Genomic DNA, 25,872 nt, shown 5'->3' with positions numbered 1-25,872 from the left:
TTAAAATTTTGTATGAAAATAGTGGGTGTCACTGTCAATATTTTACAGTAAAACATATTCCAGAAAAGAATTTTTAAATATTTTCACCCTATACATTGAGAGGTTTTTGATAGGCATTGAGTGATAATTGACTTATTTACTTTTCCTTTTAAAAATAAACTGCTGTCGTGTAAAGCAACGGCTTTATTGGCTTCTTTTCCACACTTCCCGCCCCACAAATCACTATTCAAGATTAAGGTTTAGTGGCAGGACCAGTTTATACATGGACAAACGAACATTCTCTAGATGGAAGTAATAAATATAGATCAGAAACAGTTAAAAGGTCAGGCTACCTCCACTTGGCTAATTGTAACAAAATGTTTCTTTATTAAATACTTTCTAAAAGTATTTAAATGTTAAAACTTACCTGGAAAAAAATGTGAAGTTCCTCGTCCAACTCCTGAGATGCAGCTTTCGTTCCAATTTCGAGCGGAGACAGTTTGTCCTACTGGGGCACCGGTAAGAAAAGACCGGTCCATCTTCCTTGGGATTGGTTGTTGTCGTGGTTACGCTTTGTTTGGAGTCTCTGCGCGCTGTCTTCCAACCCAGCCGAGGGATTTAGTCGCTCGTGGGTGAGCCGGAGCCCCTCAAAGCTGGGGTAGGTGGCGCGGGAGGCGACACAGAGCTGTGGGAGCGGGGAGCGCAAACGGAGGCGGGCTCCTCTCCGCCGAGGCCAGGCTTTAGGACAAACGGTGGGGCCCGCGGGCTGAAGGGGTGGCTGAGCGAGTCTAGGCTCTCTTAGATTTTGGAGATTTCGTGGCTCACTCAAAACTTGAAGATCCACCGTAACGATCTAGGGAGATTTCTATAATTACCTTTCTTCCCCCTCCCTAAACGACACTTCCTTTCTTCCTCCTTCCTTCCTTTCCTTTCCTTTCCTTTCCTTTCCTTTCCTTTCCTTTCCTTTCCTTTCCTTTCCTTTCCTTTCCTTTCCTTTCCTTTCCTTTTTTCCTTCATAATTTGTAGTTGCCTTTTAAAGTAGATTTCCCTCCCTTATCTTTATAGTCGAAGAACAATAGTTGAAAGTGGAGTTCCTTAAGATTTCCCATCTTTGGCAGCTTTAAGTAGTTTACTGTAGCCCATTTACAGTGGGATACATCTAAGGCTGCACTGTCCCATCCTGTCACCACCAGTGGCCGCTGTGGGCTTGAAAGGTCTTGAATTGAATTGAGATGGACTGTAGGTGTAAAACACCCAGCACATTTTGAAGAATTAGCATACAAAACAAAAATATAAACTTTTTACATTGATCTTAATAATTAATTTTTTTACTGACTACATGTTGAAATAATATTTTAGATATATTGGGTTAAATAAAATGTTATTAAAACTAATTTCACCTGTTTCTCTTTACTTTTTAAAAAGTTGCTACTAGGGGCGCCTGGGTGGCGCAGTTGGTTAAGCGTCAGACTTCAGCCAGGTCACGATCTCGCGGTCCGTGAGTTCAAGCCCCGCGTCGGGCTCTGGGCTGATGGCTCGGAGCCTGGAGCCTGTTTCCGATTCTGTGTCTCCCTCTCTCTCTGCCCCTCCTCCATTCATGCTCTGTCTCTCTCTGTCCCAAAAATAAATAAAAAAACGTTGAAAAAAAAATAAAAATAAAAATAAAAAATAAAAAGTTGCTACTAGACAATTTAAAATCACGTATGTGCTTGGATATGTAATTGGGCAGGCCGATCTAAACGTCCAGGAGATGAGCAGAGAGGGACATATAATGGAAAAGTCTCTTACCTTTGCCCTATTCTACTTCTTTTCTTTCTACATAAAGTTTTGTGTACCTGTGCATTCTGCTTTATAACTATGTTTTTTTTTTAAATCTAATTTTCCATCTAACAAATATTTTGAATTGCACTTTAAGTGAGTTTGATAACAAGACAGCATTTTACACTGGTTCTGTTTTTTGTTTTGTTTTCCTTTGGAGGAGGGAGATTATGGGTAAAATTGAGTATATTAAAATGAGCTTTTAGAATTACAAAAGGAGTACCTACTCATGATTTTAAAAATCACTCAACATAAAGGTATGAAATGTAAATTGAAAGTTCCTCAAATTCTTCTAGAAAGTTTCTGTGTTAAAAAAAATGTGTGAATGTGTGTATAGTTACACAAAAGAGATATTACTTTACATATTTTTTGGCCATGTGCCTCTTTTCGATTATTTCTTCCTTGTTACCTTTCCACAGGAGCATAGTAAATATACATATTTTTAAAAGGACTTGTATAGTATTCCATTCTATGAATCCATCATAATCTACTTAACTGTTTTCTTAGTGAGTATTTAGGAGTTTTTAATTACAATGTTTTATTGAGATAATTGTAGATTAACACCTAGTTTTAAGAAATAATGCAGAAATATCCCTTGTACACTCCTCATGGTAACATTTTTAAAACAAATTTTACTTTTTTTAAAACGTTTCTTTATTTATGTTGAAAGAGAGAGAGAGAAAGACAGAGAACGAACATGTGCCCAAGCAAAAGAAGGGCAGAGAGAGAGAGGGAGAGAGAGAATCCCAAGCAGGCTCTGTGCTGTCAGCAGAGCCTGACACGGGGCTCGAACTCAGGAAACATGAGATCATGACCTGAGCTGAAATCGAGAGTTAGACACTTAACTGATTGAGGCACGCAGATGTCCCCAGTGGTAACATTTTGTAATGATAGTCTGATATCAGAATATTAATATTGACACAGTCTGCTAATCTTACTCAGTTTTCCTCAGTTTTCCTTGTACTCATTTGTGTGTATGATATATAATTTTTATCATCTGAATATACTCACTTATCTATTACTACAATCAAGATACTGAGCAGCTCCAGTGCTACAAGGATCTTTCATGTTGCCCTTTCATGACCATAGCCACCTTCCTCCAACTCCTTCCACCCTTACTCCTGGGAATCACTAATCTTTCCTCCACTTATAAAATTTTGTCATTTCAAAATGTTACTTAAGTGGAATCATATAGTATGTTACCTTTTGGTTTGGGCTTTTGCTCAACATAGTTCCCTAGAAATTCAAGGAGATTTATCAATATGGTGACGTGTAGTAAAATCTATTCGTTTTATTTCTGAGTAGTATTGAATGGTATGGATGTGCTAGAATTGGTTTAACCATTCATCTACTGAGGGACATTTTGCTTGTTTCCAGTTTGAGGCTATTATGAATAAAACCATCGTGAACATTCATGTACAAGTTTTAGTGTGTGAAAATAAATTTTTATTTCTCTGGAATAAATGCCCAATAGTATAGGCAATAAGTGAAGATCAGTCCAATTAAATCATTTGTATGTGAAAGAAAGATATGTAATATGTATAGCTATAGGACAGGCAGGCACAGGTTGTTTGTTTGATTTTTGGATGGGAGTGAACTGATTGTGTTTATGTGTAGAAGAGAGGCAAGTGGAATAAAAATGTATGGCGAGGCAATAAACAGAAAAAATAGTGGATGGAACACAGTTCAATATGTGAGAAATTGTCAGATTCAAAGCATAGGTACAAGATTATACTTTATTAGGAAGGGGTTCCTCTCCAAGTAAGATGAATATGAAAAGATTTCAGGAAAAGAAATAGGAAAATGAGGATGTTTCATTTTCTTTGTTAACTAGATCATAAACTATGAACACAGGATACTGTCTTATTTAATCAATGTATTTCTATCCCTAGTAGTGATGTTAATGTACCTTGTAGGCTCCCAAAAACTTGATTTTGAGATGAGTAAAAGAAGGAAAAGAGGAGGGAAGGAAGGAAGGAAAGAAGGAAGGAAAGAAAGAAGGAAGAAAGGAAGAAGAGTCAAGAACACAGCACTGGAAAGGCCAGGGACCTGAGGAAAGAATTAAAGTTTGGAATAGTCTGGAAAACAAAATACTAGTACAGAATTTTTCAAACTTTTTTTTCTTAAACCAAGACCCACAGTAAAACAAATACACAACTACACTGCAGCTCATGTACACATGCATACATATATACCCATTTACAAGTGAAACAAAAGTTTTAAAAACTATTTTTATCTTTAACATATATAGTTAACTTATAGTTTCTTTTATGACCTACCCTAATGTTTCCTATCCTATTCCATCATTAAAACTTTATGATCAAGAGCCACTGAATTAATTTCTGGATTCATGAATTATCATCTGAAATTTGTGTCTGGTGTAAGAAAGTGGTCCAGGTTCATTCTTCTGCATGTTTTTGTACAGTTTTCCCAGCACCACTTGCTGAAGAGACTGTCTTTATTCCATTGGATATTCTTTCCTGCTTTGTCAAAGATTAGTTGGTCATATGTTTGTGGGTCCATTTTTGGGTTCTCTATTGTGTTCCATTGATTTGAGTGTCTGTTTTTGTGGCATATCATCTGAAATTTGAAGATTGTTGGATTAAGAGATGTTAAGAAAGATTGCTGCGCAGATGAAGAGCTTGACTAAGTTTGTAGGACATGTTGTAGTGGGAAGAGTCCTGGCTTTGTATCTCTCAATTAGGTTCCTTTTTCCATTGCTTATTAGCATAATGACTATGCACAGTTAAGTAAATTCTTCAAACCTTGGTTTTCTTATTAATACAATGACTATAATGACCTTAATCCTGTTAATTTACTCTGATAACTATTAATCACACAAGTGTCTTCTAGTGCCTGGCTTGTCACAGATACTCAACACGTGGAAGCTAATGCTGGTTGATGATGTGATGATTATGTGAAGATATACTGTAATGTATTGCTTGATCCATAGCCATTATAATCATTAAAGATTTAAATAGAATAAGTATTGATCTTATATACTATCCATATATCCATATGGATATCCATATATTGTCCATTATTATAACATCCATTATCCATTATGGATATCCGTATATTATCCATTATTATAACATGTTGTTGTTGTTAAAAACAGATGACTATCTATAGTAAAATTGACAACTATGAGTTAATGAGTAGAAAATAACCATATATTGCCCCATGTATAGACTTGAGTTGTTCTCTTTTGAGTATTCTAATCTTCGTATATTCGAGCTGTTCAGAGGTATTTTTCCCTTAATTATACCCATGAGGATGAATTTTACTGTGATGTTTCTTGGTTCAGGAAGCTAAGACAGTCCATTCCACGTGACTTTTCCCTTACAGAATTAAGAGATTAGTATTAGAGTTGATCATTTTGTAGTCACACATTAAAAAAATAATGAATTAATGGAGAGAGAAAACAATGTTTTCTAACATATGGTACAACCATAATAAGATATGATAAAAGTTTCCTAGATGAAAACATGTTTACATAGAACATTGGTATGACACATTAAACAACCCATAGTTTTTACTCATTTTAGCTACTTCAATTCTTTTTTTAAATTATTTATTTATTTTGAGAGACAGAGAGAGAGACAGAGAGACAGAGAGAGAGGGAGAGAGAGAATCCCAACAGGCTTCATGCTGTCAGCAAGAAGCCCAATGCAGGGCTCGATACCACAACCCTGGGATCATGACCTAAGCAGAAATAGTCAGACCCTTAACTGACTGAGCCACCCAGGCACCTCTCAATTCTCCTTAAATGGTTTTGTGTTTTATTATGAAAGATGATGGAAAACAACAATGATGATGAAGCAAAGCTCGAAGAAGAAATAGAAGCTGAATTGGATAAAATCAGCATTTCTTCATTGGAAAAAGATGATGATAGTGATTCAAAATCAGAAACCCAGAGTGTTGATAGTGATACAGTAAGTGTTAAATACTGGACTTTTAGGAGCCTTTTTTTTTTTTTTTTTTTTTTTAAATTTTTTTTTTCAACGTTTATTTATTTTTTTGGGGACAGAGAGAGACAGAGCATGAACAGGGGAGGGGCAGAGAGAGAGGGAGACACAGAATCGGAAACAGGCTCCAGGCTCCGAGCCATCAGCCCAGAGCCCGATGCGGGGCTCGAACTCACGGACCGCGAGATCGTGACCTGGCTGAAGTCGGACGCTTAACCGACTGCGCCACCCAGGCGCCCCTAGGAGCCTTTTAAGTGGAGTAAACTTTTCAGGAGAAATATTACTTTTCTCAGTGTGTTTTACATAGTTATATAATGTTTTAACTTATGATCCCTTTTAAACAATGTGTATTGTTAGATATTTTAATATAAAAATGAAAATAGAAATCACATATAATTTCATATGCATATGTGTGGGTTTTTTTGCAAAATTGGGATTATATTATACATATAATTATTTATATCCTGCTTTTTTTTACTTCCTCATGAGTGTCTTAATGTTATTAGATATACATGAAAAACAAAATTTATGTAAACTCTTTAGATCTATAGAAATAGTTATTTTTTTGGAAATCAAATATATCTTCTTTTCATTTGTGCATTTTCCCCAGTGTTTATATGCTTAGAAAATTTATTCACAGATTAATTCTTTTACATCAAAATCCTTAATCTAATGGGAATTTATTTTCAATTATGTTATAAAATGTAGATCTAGCTAGAAATTTTCCTGCATGTATTTAGTTAATATTATTTATTTATTTAAAAAAAAATTTTTTTAACATTTATTTATTTTTGAAACAGAGAGAGACAGAGCATGAACGGGGGGAGGGCCAGAGAGAGAGGGAGACACAGAATCTGAAGCAGGCTCCAGGCTCTGAGCTGTCAGCACAGAGCCCGATGCGGGGCTCGAACTCACGGACCATGAGATCATGACCTGAGCAAAGTCGGACGCTCAACCGACTGAGCCACCCAGGCGCCCCTAGTTAATATTATTAATATCACTTGATAAATAATTTACCTCTTCTCAATTGATCTGCCTTTTTTTATAATTATATTTTTTAATGTTTATTTATTTTTGAGAGACAGAGAGAGACAGCATGAGCAAGAGAGGGGCAGAGAGAGGGAGACCCAGAATATGAAGCAGGCTCCAGGCTCTGAGCTTTCAGTGCAGAGCCTGACGCGGGGCTTGAAACTCTGGAGCCCTGAGATCATGACCTGAGCCGAAGTCGGTCACTCAACCGACTGAGCCACCCAGGTGCCCCTGAACTGCTTTTTTTTTTTTTAAGTTTATTTATTTATTTTGAGAGAGAGAGAGAGAGAGAGAGAGAAGGAATGTGAGCAGGGGAGGGGCAGAAAGGGAGGGAGAAGGAGAGAGACAGAGAGACAGAGAGACAGAGAGAGAAAATGAGAATGAATCTTAAGCAGGCTCCATGCTGTCAGCACAGAGCCCTATGCAGGGCTTGAACTCATGAACCATGACATCATGACTTGAGCTGAAATCCAGAGTCGAATGTTTAACTGACTGAGCCACCAAGGGACCTCTCAATTGATTTGTCCTATCTTTTGTATATGTTTAGCTCTATCTAAGATTATCTATTCTTTTCCATTATTCTGTTAGTTTTGGCCTATTGTAGTTTTTTAAGTATCAAATAGGTAAAATTGCTTTAGTTGTTTTGCTCTTTGAAATCTCCACTAAGCTTTTTCTAAAAACAAAAACAAAAACAACTCATTTGTTAAATTTCAAAAAGCAGTTCTACTTTGATTTTCAATTAGGATTGAAATAACGTATATACTACTTTTGGAAAGTTAATATTTTTACATTATAATGATAATAGTAATGATATTCAAATGAGACAAACAAATTCTGAAATTTTTCATTTAAATGTGAAATCCAACAGAATCATGGATGTGCTTCATAACCACTTGAAAATGAAGAGCAAATTTTAACCAATATACTTGTTTGAACTCATTCACATATTTTGCTCAAATTTTTGGTGTATCAAAACTTTTATCAAATATTTGATTCATAGGTTTAATAAACAATTTAACCATTGGTTTCATGTTTTTTAAATTTTAGGATGTGGATGAGTTACCTGAGTCAGTTCTTCACTGTATTGACATCATAAAGAATAAGAGTAAAACTGTTGAAGAGCTCATTCTTCAGGACTTGGAAGATACAGAGGTTTTAAGTAAGTACAGTTTTTAACTGCTTGGCAGATAAGTTTTCTGTAAGCAGGAATGATTTATAATTTAGAAAATTATATTGTTTCAAGTTCTTATCTGTTGTTATACACATGTATGTGCATTTGTCTCTAGTATATAATATACGAGATTTTTATTTACTCAATATATTTCCTGTATTACTTTCCTTATATGTCTAATAAATAGTAGCCACCAACAGTTTGTTTTACCAGTCTTAATTAAAACCAGAGATTGTATTACGGCTGATTCTTTTTTAAAAAATTTTTAATGTTTGTTTATTTTTTTGAGAGAGAGACAGAACACGAGCGGGAGAGGGGCTGAGAGACGGGGAGACACAGAATCTGAAGCAAGCTCTAGGCTCCATGCTCTCAATACAGAGGCTCCATGCTCTCAATACAGAGTCTGATGCTCAAACCCATGAACCTCGAGATCATGACCTGAGCCGAAGTCTGAAGCTAAACTGACTCTGTGACAGTTGGTTCTTGAACAAGGCTGGTTCAAATTACATGGGTCATTTATGCACAGATTTTTTACAGTATTATAAAATGGATTTTCTTTTCCTTATGATTTTCTTAATAACATTTTAATTTCTCTAGCTTACTTTGTTGTAAGAATACAGTACATTATACACGTAGTATATAAAATATATGTTAATAGACTTTATGTTATTGGTAAGCTTTCTGGTCTACAGTAGGCTATTGGTAGTTATGTTTTGGGGGATCAAAAGCTATATGCAGATTTTTTACTACATGGGGGGTTGTCACTTGTAATTCCCATGTTGATCAAGGATCATCTGTACTTTGCATTAAAGAAAAGAAAATTGGTTGCAGGAATATTTTAGAAGTATCAGTTTATACATCTTTTTGGAGAAAAACAGTTTATATCGGAAGGCTAACAAGTTTTATTTGATTCAGCTGAGCAAATTTACTTCTTGAAATTATTCTAAGAATAATAGAATGATTAAAGATTTAATTAGAATTAATCAAGGTTTAGTTTATAATGAAAAATGGCAACAGCCTAAGTGTTTAATAGGATCTTAATGTGTGCAACTACACCCATTAAAAAAGATGGCTTAGATGATATTTAATAGCATAAAAATATTCATGATGTAGTGTTTAAAATTGTTATAAAAGTCAGTGTTATTTATGAAAATATTAGTGTAAGTTACAATATGGATATTCATAGATATTCATTCAACAAATATTGCTGTGTGAAATGATCTGTTTTAGCTACTAAGACTATAACACAGAACAAAATAGACAAAGGTCCTGCTTTCCTATTCTAATGTTCCAGTGTGGGGAGACAGACTATAAATAAATAAATATGTAATATTTTAATCATGATAACTTCTATGAAGGAAAAACTTTAAGATAGGGGATAGAGCTTGGAGGTTGCCGTTTTAGGTAGGGTAAGTCAGGGAAGGCCTCTCTGAGAAAGTAATATTTAAGCAATGACTGAAAGGTAAGCCACATGGACATCTCAGTGAATGAGAAGGTGAGCTACGTGGATATCTAGAGAGACAGTGTTCCAGAAAGAAGGATGTGTAAAGGCCAAAGCACAGATCATATAAGTGTCAGATCATAGAGGGCTCTTATAAGTCATGGTCTGGACTTTGGATTCTACTCTCTGTATGCTAAGGTTTTTGAGTAAAGAGTGACAGTATCTGACACATTTTGAGAGAATCATTCTGGTGATTATGTAGAAAAGATGACTTGAGGTAGCAAAAGTCTACTACAAAACTGTTGTAATAGTGTGGTTAGAAATGAGAGTGATTTGAGTAGAAATGATGAAAAATAGTCATATTCAAGAAACCATTTTTAAGGTAAAAAGAACCAAATGGGTGTTTTATTGGTGGATTGGAATGAAAGGAAGAGAGGAAATTGACTCCCAAGATTTTTGTCCTGAGAACCTGTGTGCATATGTAAATACTTACTATATGTAGATGCTTCAAATTTTGGCAGTGACTATCTGTAGTTGAGTTATAGGGAATTTTAATGTTTTTTTAAATTTATATTTCCTGAAGTAAATATAATGAAAGTATATTATAAATATATTAGCAATTATATAGCCTAATTAAGAAAAAATAGAAGGAAACGCAATCATAGAAAATTAGTTACATAAAAGGTTATATAATTACAGTTGTAGCAGTGGTTTAGAAAATTATGAGATCTTATGTATCATTCTAATGAAATAAGTTTGATAGTATCAAAGGATAGAGTAATTTTTCAAGAAAATTCAAATTATCAAAATTGTTTGAAAAGGGTGGAAAACATGATTAAAATGATAACCTGGCAAGAAGGTGGAAAAGGTTTCCTTCTCAAATGTCATTAGAAATTAGTATGATTTTTGGGGCACCTGGGTGGCTCAGTCAGTTAAGTGTCTGACTTTAGCTCAGGTTATGATCTCAAAACTTGTGAGTTCGAGACCCACATTGGGCTGTGTGCTGACAGATCAGACCCTTGAGCCTGCTTCAGATACTGTGACTCCCTCTCTCTGCTCCTCCCCTGCTTGCGCTCTGTGTGTGTCTCTCTCTCAAAAATAAATAAACATTAAAAAAAATTAAAGAAATTAGTATAATTTTAAAAAAGAAAAAAAGAAATCAGTATGATTTTACAACTGATTTCTTACAATCCACAAGGATAAACAAATCTGAAGATTATATTTCATTTATAAAAAGCTACATATTTCAAATATAAATCTGTACAAGCATAACACACATACAAAAGAAGCCAGAGGCTAATTTCATTTTTGAATGTAGATATTTTGTTTAGGGCTCTCATTTGTAGACAGAAGCTACTTTAGCTCCTTTAAGCAGAAAGGTTTTGGGGGTATTTGTGTGTTTGTTTTTATGCATAGAGTCGATGTTTTGGTTACTTATTGCTGCAAAACAAACTGAGTGGTTTAAAATAACAATATGTTATTATCTTTTATGGTTCTGTGGGTTGACTGAGCTTAAATAGGCAGTTCTTGCTTAGATTTCTGTATGCATTTACAGTTAGATCTTAATTAGGAATGCAGTTAGCTGAAGTCTTTAGTCTTCACACGTAATATTTTTAGGAAAATAAAGACTTAAATATATCACAGAATCTAAATCACCCTCTGAAACCTGGCTTCAAAGAAATCTGTAGAATGTTATTTTTGCTTTCAACCTCTCACATAGGAAATCATGCTGGTAAGGCTGTGAGTAGGTGTTGAAGGCAATATATGCTATCGGACAAAACTGGTGTGAAGAGGTAGTTAACCAGCAGAACAGTCATCTGTAAAAAATAGTTTACTAGTAGGAGAGGTTCCCAGGATAGAACACATTAGCTGAATAAGGACAAAAAAAAAAAAAAAAAAAAAAAAACTACATCTACACAAATGGTAACAGGACAATAAAATTCAACAAAAAACACATAAAACCAGGAATGAAAGCTCACTTCATTCACATTAATAATTATAATCTTTTAAATTAGTAATTTTATTAAAGTATTTTTAATATCTTGTGCAAGCTTATATTGCTAGTTTTTGGCAGGTAGAATTGAACTTTTGTTGATTTCTAATTAGGGCGTCATTGCAGTATAAAACAGCATTATTCTGTGTACATGGAAAATAAACTTCAGTATAAAATATGAAAGGTGATCAAAAGAGTGCTTTATAAATTTATTACTTTTATTTTTAGGACAAAGATTACAGATTTCCTGTGTTCTTTATTTTTCATTATTTTCCTATTGTTTTGTGTGACTCATCATCGAGTCACTGATAGAGGTTCCTGGATGACTCCGTCAGTTAAGCATCTAAGTCTTGTTTTCTGCTCAGGTCATGATCTCATCGTTCTTAAGATCAAGCCCTGTGTCAGGCTCTGCATTGACAGCATGGAGCCTGCTTGGGATTCTTTCTCTCCCCCTCACCCTGCCTCTCCCACACTCATGCGCATGTGCATGTACTCTCTCTGTCTGTCTCTCTCCCAAAACAAATAAAAAGAATATACTATGATAGAATTTGAGATTAAAGGATGACGAAAGCGTTTGAGATTTTAACATGTTTTGCCTTGCTCTCTAATATTTAAAGCTATAATATTTTTTTCTTTCTCTAGACTATAGTTATGGAGTGGTTTCTAATAATCATATGCATTTAAAGATAGAATTATCAACTGAACATAAAGAAAATCCGGAACAATTAATAAAGGTATATGATCAATATTTGACTGAAAGTACTCAATATTACAGTTAGAAATTTACCTTTCCCTCTTATAAAGGATGCTAGTTCACTCATTTAAAGTTCACTGATTAAAAATTAAAAATTTAATTATTTTTAAGCAAATAATATTTAGTATTGTGCTTTTCTCTGGCATGTAATAGACAACAACTCAAATTTCAACCTTTAAAAATATTAGAAATAGTGATTTGAACCATCAGTACCTGGAAATTTAACTATATTGTGTGATTATTTTTTCCCTAAAATCTCCAAGGAAGAAAACAATGACTATAATATTAATTACCTTGCTTAGGAATGTACTGTTACAGTAGAGACTTTAAATACCCTATGGAAAATTTAAAAATAGAACATCTTATGTTAGTTAAAAAAAAGATAAAATAAAAACATTCTTAAAGAAATAATATGAAAGGAGAGCCTAGCATTTTTGGTTAAAACCTCTAGAAATGTATTTGAGAAAGTTTCTTCTACAGGTTCAGCATTTTGGACTCTTTTACTTCTCATTTTACCCAACTATGTCTAATTTTACTAACTCTACTCCTGGTCCCTATGATGTTTAGTGTAATTTGAAAGTTGCTTATATATATATGTCTCGACTCCCTTTTTTTGGTAACAAACTTGAAATATTAATTTTGAATTATCATACTGCTACTTCATTGAAATAGATGTCCTATATCTTACCAGCTAGAATATGGTGCAGGTCTAATTATGGAAAAGTATTCATCAATATTATGACTTTTTCATAATTTAGGTTAAAGTAGCAAATAGTTGTTTTTTAAATGTACTGAATGTATCAGCAGTTTGTATATGTGAGCAATCACTCTAATTGAGAAATATAGAAATATATTAGGAAGAAAACATTAGTAGAAACATTTGGAAATAATTTTCAAGGAATTTCTTTGTTTTCATTTGAGTATAGTTAACACACAGTATTACATTAGCTTCAGGTATACAGCAGAGTAATAAAACATCTCCACACATCATGCTATGCTTACCACAAATGTAGCTACCGTCTGTTACCATAAATGGCTGTATACCATCGACTGCATTCCTAATGCTATACCTTTTATTCCTATGACTTATTCATTCCCAGATTTTCAAGCAGTTTAACTGAATAGTGCGGATGAATATCAGAGAGTGCTTAGAATTCTGAAAAAATAAGGAGGGCAAAATATAGTCTGTTTGCATGGGAAAAACATTTTTAGTGTGCTATAGAGTTGTATTTGAGAGAGATTCAAAGTAAATAAAGTTCTAGATATGTGTATGTAAATACTTGATACATTATTAAAGCGATTGCTTGACTCTTTCTTTAATTATTGGCATTCTTTTTAACCTCCTAGATGTTATCTGAAATAGAAAAAGAAGAATTTCTGAGGAGTAAAACCCATTGTAGCAGTCCTGATTCTATTCCAGAGCCTGGTCCTCATGATTTGCCTGTAGATGAACATGTTTTGTCAGGTGGGCTAAATGCTGAATGATAGTTTTGATAATTTTAATGTGATTTACTGTAGTTATCTGAAAAACGATTAAGAGTTTTCTTTTGACATTTAGAAAAATACAATCCTGATATTTGAAAATTATTATGCTTTACTGTACTTATTTAATTTCATATTTTCATAGTTTTTAAAAAAATTAATGTTTATTTATTTGTGAGAGAGAGAGACAGAGCACAAGCTGGAGGGGCAGAGAGAGAGGGAGACACAGAATCTGAAGCAGGTTCCAGGCTCTGAGCTGTCAGCACAGAGCCTGACAAAGAGCTTGAAGTCATGAGCCACGAGATCATGATCTGAGCCAAAGTCAGATGCTTAACCGACCGAGCCACCATGGTGACCCCATATTTTCATAGTTTTTTATACCTCTTAAATTAACTTGATTTAAATATATTTAAAATTTTCCATCTATATAGCTGACTGAAATAGATATACTCAGCCTTGGATTTTTAAGTGTCCTTTAACTATGTTCCTTAAGTATCTTTTAAGTACAGCACACACACACATATTATGTTTTTACATTAAGTTTTAGGTATATAGTTTAAGGCAAGTTATGTAATTTCTTAATTGACTTAAATGGAACTCCCTTATATATGACTGCAATAGAATTTTTATGTATATTTAAGAATGTATTTTTTGCATATTGTCTCTTTTACTTTGGTAATACATTGACATTATTTCGTCATTTCAAAATTACCCTTATACTTTACATTAAATCAGTTTTGAGAGGTTAGATTTTTTTTTCTTTTTTGAGAGAATGAGAGTGTGAGCTGGGAGTGGCAGAAAGAGGGAAGGAGAGAGAATCTTAAGCAGGCTCCATGCCCAGCACAGAGCCCAATGTGGGCCTCAATCCCACAACTCTGAGATCATGTCCTGAGTTGAAATTATGAGTTGAAATCAACTGACTGAGCTACCCAGGCACACTGAAAGGCATTATTTTAATAATAATAATAATATAATAATAATAATAATAATAATAATAATAATAATGTTTCTCTTCATGAATGCAGATGATACTGATATAAATTTTGGATACTGTGAAGTGGAAGAAAGATGTAGGCAGTCTTTTGAAGCTTGGCAAGACAAACAGAAAGAACTGGAAGACCAGGAGAAAGAAACTCTCAAAGCTCAAAGGGATAGAGAACAAAAGCAATTTGAAGAAGAAGAGGAAAAGAGACATTGCTGGATGAAACAGTTTGAAGTTGAAAAGAAGAAATTAGAGAATATTCTCAAGGTAAGCATTTTTTTTTTTAATTTTTGTTGTTTTGCATACATTTTTTGAATCAGTAACTACTTCTGAATAGTACTGGTGTTTTGGATTATGGCGTGGATTGAGCTATGTTCTGTGTATTTTTTTAAATAGAATTTTACTTTTTGGACCAAATGACATTAGAAAATATTTTTTTAATATTTATCTTTGAGAGAGAGGGATAGGGGGTGGGGAGAGCCTGAGTGGGGGAGGAGTACAGAGAGAGGGGAACAGAGGATCTGAAGCGGGCTCTGTGCTGACAGTAGGGAGCCCGATGCAGGGCTCGAACTCATAATCTGTGAGATCATGTCCTGAGCAGGAGTCAGACCCTAACTGACTGAGCCATCCAGGCACCCTATTCTGTGGGTTTTAAGTACTTCTGATAGTTGAAGCAATTAACTGTGGTAATAGGATTTACTATGGACTTCTTGATTAGTTTTCACTGTAATTCATTGGAATTTCAGATGCTTCTTTGGATCTTGGGGGTCCCCTGGGTCTATGAAGTTACAAAGATTGTCCTAGAAAGGCTGATACTTAGAACATAAACTGTTGTTTTTTCATACCCTTCTTATCATGGAAGAAGGCAACATAATTTACTTGATCATGAAATATCCTTGCTATGTGGTCTAATATATAGCAATTACATGAAACATTTGGTTGAAGTGGTTCAACCATGTAGGTGATGGCCTATGCTTTGCTCCCATATTGAGCTAATTCCTGGGCCAGAGATTTTTTGGTGTGAAGGAGTTTTATGTTGTTGTTTTAAATTTTTTTTTTTTTAATGTTTATTTAGTTTTGAGAGACAGAGCACGAACAGGGGAGGGGCAGACAAGGAGACACAGAATCCGAAGCAGGCTCCAGGCTCTGAGCTGTCAGCACAGAGCCCCATGTGGGGCTCAAACTCACAAACACAAGATCATGGCCTGAGCTAAGTCAGACACTCAACCCACTGATCCACCCAGGAGCCCCAGGAGTTTTATGTTTTTATTTTTGTTTCCTCCTAATCCTACCCCAGGGGGTCCACAACTTCAAGTCATGGTAGTGGTGTATTGAGAAACTGGTGAATTTTTAGGACTTGACTTTATGGGCATCAGAATGCCCATGAGCTTAGAATGTGTGGGTAACAGGCAGGACTGACTTCCCTGTCTTACATTACTAAAATTGACTTACATATTACCCACAACTTAATAGTTTTGACTGTTCTATGTAGAGAGCATTGGCATATGGTCACTTATGCAGTTCAGGGTATTCTATTCCTCCATGTTGAGTACATTGCATTTCTTGATTTTATAGAAAATAAATTAAAAACAATTATATTACAGAGCCAGTTTGGTTGTGGCTTTTTCTAATAGTGAACTGTGCATCCTTAACTTTCCTTTCATTATGTTTTCCTTCCCACAGACCATTTTAATCAGTCATTTCTGAAAGTCAGAAGCTTTTTTTTTTTTTTAATTCCAGGAAACGCTTTAATATAATTAAGATTATTGGAGTAGTGTTTGCTGTCTTGTGCTTAAATGCATCATTGTTATTGATTCTTAGTGGTGTTTTCAGATTTAGAAGACATCTGACTGTTAAATTCTCTTCAAATAAATTGACATTTTTAATTGTTTTAAAGCAAAAATACAGTGACTACCTCATTGGCAAAGCATTCAGCTATATGCTTAGATGACCCAGAGAGATCTAACACTTGGGGCCCACCCTCAAAGATTCTAACTTAGTTTCTAAAAGTAATTTGTGCTTTATCATAAAATTATAGGTTAGAATATTTTAATGCATTCCTAAATGTATGCTTTGTTATGCCTTGAGGCTTAACACTTTTCCAATGACCGTTCCATCATTTTATTATGATGGATTCTAAATATGAAATTTATTTTCTTTCAGTAGTTCTTTTCTGTGTCCTTTATTAGCTTCCTCTTGCATTCCACTTAACAACTATTGTAAATCTCTTCCTTTAAGAGTTCTACCCAACTTCTCCCTCCTCATTATTGGCAAGTAATCACATAGCATTTTTGCATCAATGGCAAACTTTATTTTCTAATCCTGTATCAGTTTGCATCCACCTTTATATTCACCCTGCTGTTTTTTCTTGTCTTTGCTCCATTCTCAGTAGGAAAGGTTTCTTCTACTAAAGGTTAGCTTTCCCTGCTCTGCTCTATATCTGTCATTTTCCAATTTACCCCTGCTTTGTTAGTTTTACCCCATAGCTGAAACACCCCAAAACACCCCTATCAACTTCTTTCTTTCTTACTGTTTATACACATGTTCAATTTTCTCCCATCCTAGAAACAAAACACAAGAAAAATCATGAGATCAGCTTTGATCATATATCTCAATTTAGCTTCTCTTTAGCTCTAGCTACCAGAGTCAGGCTTATTAAAGAGTAGTTATTTTTGCTGTATTTATGTCCTTGTCTCTCATTAAATCCTAAGCCTACTAGGTGTATATCATCACCACTCTACTAAATTAAACTGCTCTTAACAAAAATAACCAATGACTTCTCTATTTCCATACTCACAGGTTCTTTTTCAGCTCTTATATTGACCTCTGTAGCGTTTTATGCCAGTAAAATTTTGATTGTTGACCATTTCTCTTTTCCTTGTCTTCAATCGGACCATGCTGCCTTGATTCTCTTCTTACGTGTTTGACAATTCCTCCTTTATATCCAGTTTAGCCTTCTCTGTCTGTCTCTCTCCCTGAATATGGTACTACCAAGGATTTCTTCCTTTGTCCTTTTATTTTTCTTCATATACTTTCTCTCTTGATAATCTCAGCCACAGCTACGGCTGTTCAGAAACAATGTCAACTACATAACTCTTCTACAGATACTTTACACTCAGAACTTAATATGTTTAAAACTGAATGCATTGTCTTTATTTCTTAATTGTGCTTCTCCTCAGGTATTTGTTATTTTGATGAGCTACACTATCATCATAGTCCAAGCTGGAATGATAAGGACCATCTTTGACTCTTCCCTCTCTTTATTATCCTCTTCCCTCTAATAGTTATATTATCCATCTTTTCATCCACACACTTAATCTACTGTTACTCCATGGTTCAGAGTGTCCTAATGTCTAGCTTGTCTAAACTCTCTAACCTATCTCTCTACTTTTGGCCTTATATTCCACAAACCGATTCAACATAGTCCTGTCAGAAGGATTTTTTAAAAATATATTTATTTATTTATTTTGAGAGAGAGAGAGAGATTGAGAGAGAGAGAGAGAGAGAGAGAACGAGGGAGAAAGTGTGCAAGCAGGGTAGGGACAGAGAGAGAATCCCAAGCAGGCTCTGCACTATCAGCACGGAGCTGGATGCAGGGCTCCGTCTCAGGAACCCTGTGATCACAACCTGAGTGGAAATCAAGAGTTGACCACTTAACCGACTCCACCCTGGCACCCCTAGAATGATTTTGTTATTTCTGTGCTTAATTCCCATCATGTAAGATTATATCCAAAGAAATATTCCCATTTCCTTTATTTCCAATCATCTGGTAGTTTATGGAAATTTTATGTTTACATTGTCTTTATATCTGTTCTCACTCCTGCCACCCTATCTACAGAGGGCTCTCCTTGATTCTTACATGGACTTTTCTTTTTTTTTTTTTTTTTTTTTAATTTTTTTTTCAACGTTTATTTATTTTTGGGACAGAGAGAGACAGAGCATGAACGGGGGAGGGGCAGAGAGAGAGGGAGACACAGAATCGGAAACAGGCTCCAGGCTCTGAGCCATCAGCCCAGAGCCCGATGCGGGGCTCGAACTCACGGACCGCGAGATCGTGACCTGGCTGAAGTCGGACGCTTAACCGACTGCGCCACCCAGGCGCCCCTTACATGGACTTTTCTAATACCTACTTTATTATCTCTTTAGTGACTCTTGCTTTCTGTCTTTAACTCTGTCTAAGGTAAACTTTTAATTTTCCTAAAAGCAGAACTATAGTCATCTTCCTAGTTGAAAAACATTTAATAAATGCTTAACATGTCTGTTTAACTTCTTGAAAGCCTAGTCATTTCAACTAGTCTTCTGCATGAAGCCTTTGATGATCCTCCAGTTATAACATCTATTTCTGCTGTGATGCTTTATAGTCTTCTCTTGCAATAAATTTATCTGCTAAATTTGAGATAATATGGGAATTTATGATAATGTTTCCATAAAGTTTTAGAGGAAAGGGATTACATTTTACTGATCTTGTTTATTCTGCAGAGCCTTAACAAAATAGATGCTAATCAAAAAAACATTATCCACTGAACTGAAGGGTTATGTGAGTTAAATGGGATGGTGAGGAGAGAAAAATATTATATAATGCAAAACTCATCTTACAAACATTAATATTTGTAATTTTCATGTTGTCCAACAGCATATCTAGTGAATACATTTTTACTATGTATGTAAACATACTCAAATAAGCTTTCCCAGGTTGCCAACATCTTTAAGTGCTCAAAATGGGAACTTTAGGTATCATTTATGTGACACTTTAGGTTGAGATTAGAGTTGTTATACTACTACTAATAACAGAGAATCATTGGGTGAGTTTTTATCTTTAACTATTATTTACAAATACAGGTTTGAGAACCAATTATAATAAGTATATATATTTTTTTGATATTTGAATATAATATCTCAATATTACCGTATGTTCAGCAAGAACAGGACAAGATGAATGATGAACTCCATAAAGAAGAGAAAATATGGAAAGAGAAATTTAAACAGCATGAGGTATCTATTTCTTCTTTTTAAACATCATGATAATTATTCTTCATTTGGAATATTTATTATACTTGAAATGGACATTTAAAAGTAATATTGCCTACCTGGTATAGGATTTAATTTACTAAGACTTTAAAAAATTCATTAATCACCAGAAATTCTCCTTGAAATATAATGCCCTAAAAATTAAAATAAACTGGGTCAGTGAGTGAACATGTCTATGTAAAATTATAATTCTATTATTTTTTAAGATTTGAGGAAACATGCTATTATGAATATTTCATTATGATTGAAGATGGTTATGAAAGTTACCTCATTTCTTGAACACAATTGAATGTTAAATAATTCTTGTGAATTCAAGATCATTCTAATGATATTTATTAAGTTTAAATTTACTTAACTCATTTTTATTTAATATTTATTTATGTATTTATATATAATATAAATATAATATATATAATATAAATATAACATATGTTATATAATATAAATGTAATATATGTTACACATAATATAAATATAAAATAAATTTATATGCAATATAAATATAAAATAAATTTTATATAAAATTTTATATAAAATTATGTTTTTATATAAAACAAAATTTTTAATAGAAATTTTTATATAAAATTATTTTAATTATAAACATGAAGTAGATAAAACTTCTTATAATCCTGATATCCAACTAAACATTCTACCTTTTTTTATCTTTCAAGTATTTTCTTTATATAACCATACTCCTGAAAAAGTAGGTTTCTACTATCCATTTAAAAAAACATATGTATATTTGACATTTAACATTGCATAAGATTGAAGGGTACAGTGTATTGATTTGATGTTATATATTATAATATGATTTTCTCTATGGTGCATATTTAAATAAAAAAGTTGGTTAGGCATGTGAACAGACAGTACATGTGAATGACAAGGGGAAAAAAAAAGACAATAGTAATTTACCTATAGGTAACCCAAATGTTGGAGTAGGAGAGCCATTAAGATACCTATAACTATCATGCCATAGCAACATGTTAAACAGATAGATGCTAAGAAAAGAGAACTAGAATCTATAATGAAGTATCAAGCATACATTACAGAGTTGAAAAGTTCAGTATGTAAACTTAAAAATTCAGGGCATAAGTTTGACAGTTTGACTCAGCAAATGAGAGCATTAGTGAAACTGAAGCAAGGTCAGCAGAAAATATCCAAATTAAAGCACAGAGAGGACAAAAAAAAAATGGGAGGACAGAAGAGAGTACAAGAATATATGATGTATAGTGAAAAGATAAAACATGTGTATACTAGTAACCTTTGAAGGATAGGAGAAAGAGAATGGAGCAGAAACAGTGGGTGAAGAGGTAATAGTTGAAATGGTTTAAAAGAAAATCGATCTGAACATTCAAAGTTGATTAATGATCTGTATACAGAATCAATACAGAGAAAAACCACACCTGGGAATTTAGTATTGTAATGATTGAAATTCAAGACAAGGGGGAAAAGTTGTAAAAGCTGCCAGAGAAAAAGGCACATTACCTAAAAGGAGCTACAGTGAACTTAACAGCTGACTTCCTAAGTGAGATAGTAGAAGAAAGTAGAAGATAGTGCTAAGTGTTAATGGTTTCTTTGATCATTAGTGTTCTTTGAATCCTGAGTTTCCCCTGATTTCTGGACTCAGTTTTCATTTTCTGGAATGTATGCCTAAATACCCGTCAAAAAGATTTTTGGATGGCAAATTTTCTTTATTTTGCACACTTGAGAATAATGTCATTTTGCTTTTACAATTGAATGATTTGTTTCATGGGATATAGAATCCAGACTTATTACCATTTGGTTTTAACAATTTAAAGATCTAACTCATGTGCGTATTTAGATATTTTTGCCTGTGTTATCGTTGTAGATTTGACACTCCTTCCTTACATTCTTTTGAAGTTTTAGGATTTTTCACTTTTTGCATTTATTCACACAAATTTACTGATTTCTTACTGCATGCCGAGCACTTCTGAGTGTTCAGGGTGCAGCAGTGGATAAAACAGAAATAACTTCTGCCTTCATGGAACTTAACGTTCCTTAGGGTTCTGAAATATTGCTGCATCTATATGAGTGTATCAGGGCATGTGTGTCTATGTGTATATGTGAAAAGTTAACTCTACTCTTTATCTTATCTTATGGCCTTTTTTGGTTTAGAAAACATTTTTGTATTATTTTTTTCCCTTTAATCCTTCTCAGGTCTTTAGCTGTAACTCCTACTAGTGGTGTTGGAGTTTCTGTGTTGATCCTCCGCTTGAAAGTCTCTGTCATATATTTCCTGTCTTTGTTGTTTTGCAGGTTGTTTTGGAAAAACACCTAACTTGGAAGTTTTTCTTTAGCCAACACCTATTTAAAGTCATTCTAGTGTGATTTTTTTGTATGAATGAGTCATATTTTTTTATTTGAATATTTTCATTTCATTTTTAGATAAAGTTATTCTTATTTAAACATATTTTTCCTAAAAAAATATTTAAATTTTTATTTAGTACCTACCTTTTCTCAGAAACTAGTTCTTCCTTCTGCTTGTTCAAGTATTTTCATTGCCTCACATCCTTTGTGTTAGCTTTTCTCCAATAGTTGCTGAATTGTGTTGACCTGTTTACTTTTGTTTTAGGACTCTAGTGACAATGGCATTTTCTCACCTAACCCAATGATCTCATTTAATGTAGTATGTGCTTATCAGCTCTCGTAATAGTTGAGAAAGGATAAAATGTGTGACTAGGCTGGTTCTTCATATTGCATATATGTATGCTCTACCTTGCCTTCCTGGTATCATCATCTCACCAAATAATTCCCTGTGTCTGCAGTCCCTGTGCTAGCTCTGGGAAAGTTTAAAGTCCTTTTCCCCTACACAAATTTTGGCTGTGGTTTTTCTCGCTTTTTCTCTGTACTATTCTAATTTCATATGCTTTCTATCTTCAAGGAATTCCCCAATTTATATCTGAGTGGCTTAGTATAGTCATAATATTAGAATGTCAACTTACTAACTTGATCAAATCTCTCAAATATTTTAAAATATTATATCCTTTAAAATAAATGGCTTTTGTCCTTCTAAGTGAATTTTATAGTAACTTCATTATGACTTCAATTTAACTGTTTTCAGCCTATATTTTATATGATATTTTAATAATATTGTTCACTTATACTGGTATTTATCTTACTTTACTTTAGGAGTTTATTAAAAAGTTGCATCTACAAATAGAAGAAGAAAGAACAAGATTTAAAGATCTGCAAGAAAAAGAAAAAATGCGTTTGTTAAAACTGCATCATAATGCAGCTGTAAAAATTCAAGCTAAATATAAAGCATTTGTGGTCTACCAAAAATATGGTCCAATCATAAAAGAACAAATAGAAAGTAAGAAAAGGGAAGCACAAGAGTGGAAAGAAAAAGAAGCAAAAATACGACAGATGGAAGAAGAAAAACGAAAGAGATTGGAGGAAGAACAAAAGATTGAAGAAGAGATAAAAAAGCAGAAGCAAGAGGAAAGGGAGAGGAGAGAAATAGAATATGAAGAAAAAAAGAACATCGTGAGAAGAGAAAAAGAGCAACTATTAAACAAAGAAAAATTAAGATTAAGAGGAGATGCAAGCAGACAATTAATGATAAGTAGAGCATTAAAGAAAGGTGAATATAATGCAAAACATTTAACTGTTGAAGATACATCAAAGAATAAGGATGATATAGCCAAAAAGGTAGGGGAGGAAAAGTCAAAGGAGTGGGAAGATGTTCCCCTCTGGCTAGTTGAACAATCAACTAAGAGAAAAAATCTAGGTAGACAGCTTGTATTAAAAGAGCCAATACAAGTGCAATGGAAAGATTCTATACCAAACCAGGTGATTTTGGCCGAAATTGAAATGGAAGTAAAAAATGAAAACCTAGCAAAACAACAATATTCCACAAAAATCATCAAGCAAGAAAGAAAATGTGAAGATGTAGACAAAAAAACCGAATTGGAATACCCAGGTCTGAAAGAAAACGTGAATGAACAGTTTCATCTGCAAGAATTAAAGTCTCAAATGCAAAAAGGGGAACATGTGAAACCTGCCATAAATGAAAATGTGAGACAAGACACCCAAACAATAATATTAGGACATAGTCAAGGAATTAACAAGGTGAAAAACAATGAAGCACAGAAAATAATCAAAGATAATCAACAGAATAAGGTACAAAAAGTAGAAAAAGAAGAGATATCAGAACAGAATGGACCACTATATGAAGAGAATAATATTTTAGTAATTTCAGTGAAGCAACAACCACTAAAATTAGAAAATCCTAAAGATATAGGGGAAAATGTAATACTACAAGAACAAGAAGTTGATTTCATTTCTAAAGAAACTGAGGAGAACCGAGAAGGCAATACTCTGAATAGTGATGTGATTTTTAACAGCAGTGATTCCATGATAAATATAGAAAACAAAATAAATGAGCAAGATTATACTTTAGGAAGAAATGCTCTTTGTGAAGATTTGGGAGGTTTTGATGCAAAAAATTCCTTAGTTTTTAAAGAAGTAAACTCTCTTAAGTCTCAAATTAAAGAAACCGCAGAAGAATGTCATAATAGAGCTGAATGTGAAAATATTGTGACCTGTACTTTGCCAAAGTCAACACTTCTATCTTCTATTGAAGAAAAGAGGCTAGCTTGGATAAAATCATTTAAACCTTGGTTTGAAATTTTCAAGCAAAATCAACAAAAGGAAATTGTTAGGACAAAGAGATCTGTAAAATGCCCAGCCAACACGATGCCTCCTTTGAATACACTAGAAATTCTTCAGTGTGGCCCTTGGAATACTTTACAGCAGGTATTTTATAACTTTATAATACTTTTTCATATTTAATTACAATTAGTTCTCTAAAATGTAACTTTAAAAATATCAGTAGAAGGCATATTTTGTATCCAAGAATTTTGTCTCTTTTTTTAAAAAAAATTAGTATTTATTTATTTTTGAGACAAAGACAGAGCACAAGTGGGGAAGGGCAGAGAGAGAGAGAAGGAGCCGCAGAATCCAAAGCAGGTTCCAGGCTCTGAGCTGTCTGCACAGAGCCCGATGCGAGGTTCTAACTCAGGCACCATGAGATCATGACCTGAGCTGATGTCGGACCCTCAACTGACTGAGTCACCCAGGCGTCCCAAGAATTTTGTCTCTTAATCGGTGATATTGCTAATGAGATATTGCCCCCATTTGAGAGGGGATGTATTTAAAAGATCTCAGTTAAAATTATTCAAGGCATCTTCTTTCTCAGTGAAGCACTATAAAAAGTTTTGGTTTATATCTTGAAGCCGTGTTCAGGGTTCCTGTAGCCATTATTAAGCTTTTATTATTTTTTTTATTTATTTTTTTTATTTATATATGAAATTTATTGTCAAATTGGTTTCCATACAACACCCAGTGCTCATCCCAAAAGGTGCCCTCCTCAATACCCATCACCCACCCTCTCCTCCCTCCCACCCCCCATCAACCCTCAGTTTGTTCTCAGTTCTCAACAGTCTCTTATGCTTTGGCTCTCTCCCACTCTAACCTCTTTTTTTTTTTTTTTTTTGTTTCCCTCCCCCATGGGTTTCTCTTAAGTTTCTCAGGATCCACATAAGAGTGAAACCATATGGTATCTGTCTTTCTCTGTATGGCTTATTTCACTTAGCATCACACTCTCCAGTTCCATCCACGTTGCTACAAAAGGCCATATTTCATTTTTTCTCATTGCCACGTAGTACTCCATTGTGTATATAAACCACAATTTCTTTATCCATTCATCAGTTGATGGACATTTAGGCTCTTTCCATAATTTGGCTATTGTTGAGAGTGCTGCTATGAACATTGGGGTACAAGTGCCCCTATGCATCAGTACTCCTGTGTCCCTTGGATAAATTCCTAGCAGTGCTATTGCTGGGTCATAGGGTAGGTCTATTTTTAATTTTCTGAGGAACCTCCACACTGCTTTCCAGAGCGGCTGCACCAATTTGCATTCCCACCAACAGTGCAAGAGGGTTCCCGTTTCTCCACATCCTCTCCAGCATCTATAGTCTCCTGATTTGTTCATTTTGGCCACTCTGACTGGCGTGAGGTGATATCTGAGTGTGGTTTTGATTTGTATTTCCCTGATAAGGAGTGACGCTGAACATCTTTTCATGTGCCTGTTGGCCATCCGGATGTCTTCTTTAGAGAAGTGTCTATTCATGTTTTCTGCCCATTTCTTCACTGGGTTATTTGCTTTTCGGGTGTGGAGTTTGGTGAGCTCTTTATAGATTTTG

General features: G+C 34.2%; 1 protein-coding gene across 3 annotated transcripts in view; it reads left to right on the top strand.

Moving 5' to 3' along the window:
* The first annotated feature begins 560 nt into the window (after positions 1–560).
* Positions 561–25,872, top strand: part of LRRIQ1 (leucine rich repeats and IQ motif containing 1) — a 230,869-nt gene continuing 205,557 nt past the window's right edge. For all 3 annotated transcript variants that reach the window (XM_086712713.1, XM_086712712.1, XM_086712711.1), the window contains exons 1-8: positions 561–637; positions 5,592–5,732; positions 7,842–7,953; positions 12,042–12,133; positions 13,501–13,618; positions 14,661–14,884; positions 19,535–19,609; positions 22,796–24,424. In XM_086712713.1, the coding sequence (XP_086568839.1) occupies positions 5,592–5,732; positions 7,842–7,953; positions 12,042–12,133; positions 13,501–13,618; positions 14,661–14,884; positions 19,535–19,609; positions 22,796–24,424 (2,391 nt within the window). In that variant the 5' untranslated portion in view covers positions 561–637. The remainder of the gene's footprint in view (positions 638–5,591; positions 5,733–7,841; positions 7,954–12,041; positions 12,134–13,500; positions 13,619–14,660; positions 14,885–19,534; positions 19,610–22,795; positions 24,425–25,872) is intronic.

Source organism: Puma concolor, chromosome B4 (genome assembly GCF_028749965.1).
Source record: "Puma concolor isolate L17-30 chromosome B4, mPumCon1.1.hap2, whole genome shotgun sequence".
Classification (NCBI taxonomy): Eukaryota; Metazoa; Chordata; class Mammalia; order Carnivora; family Felidae; genus Puma; species Puma concolor.
Note: the sequence above shows the minus strand (reverse complement) of the source record. Positions and strands in the feature narration are given on the sequence as shown.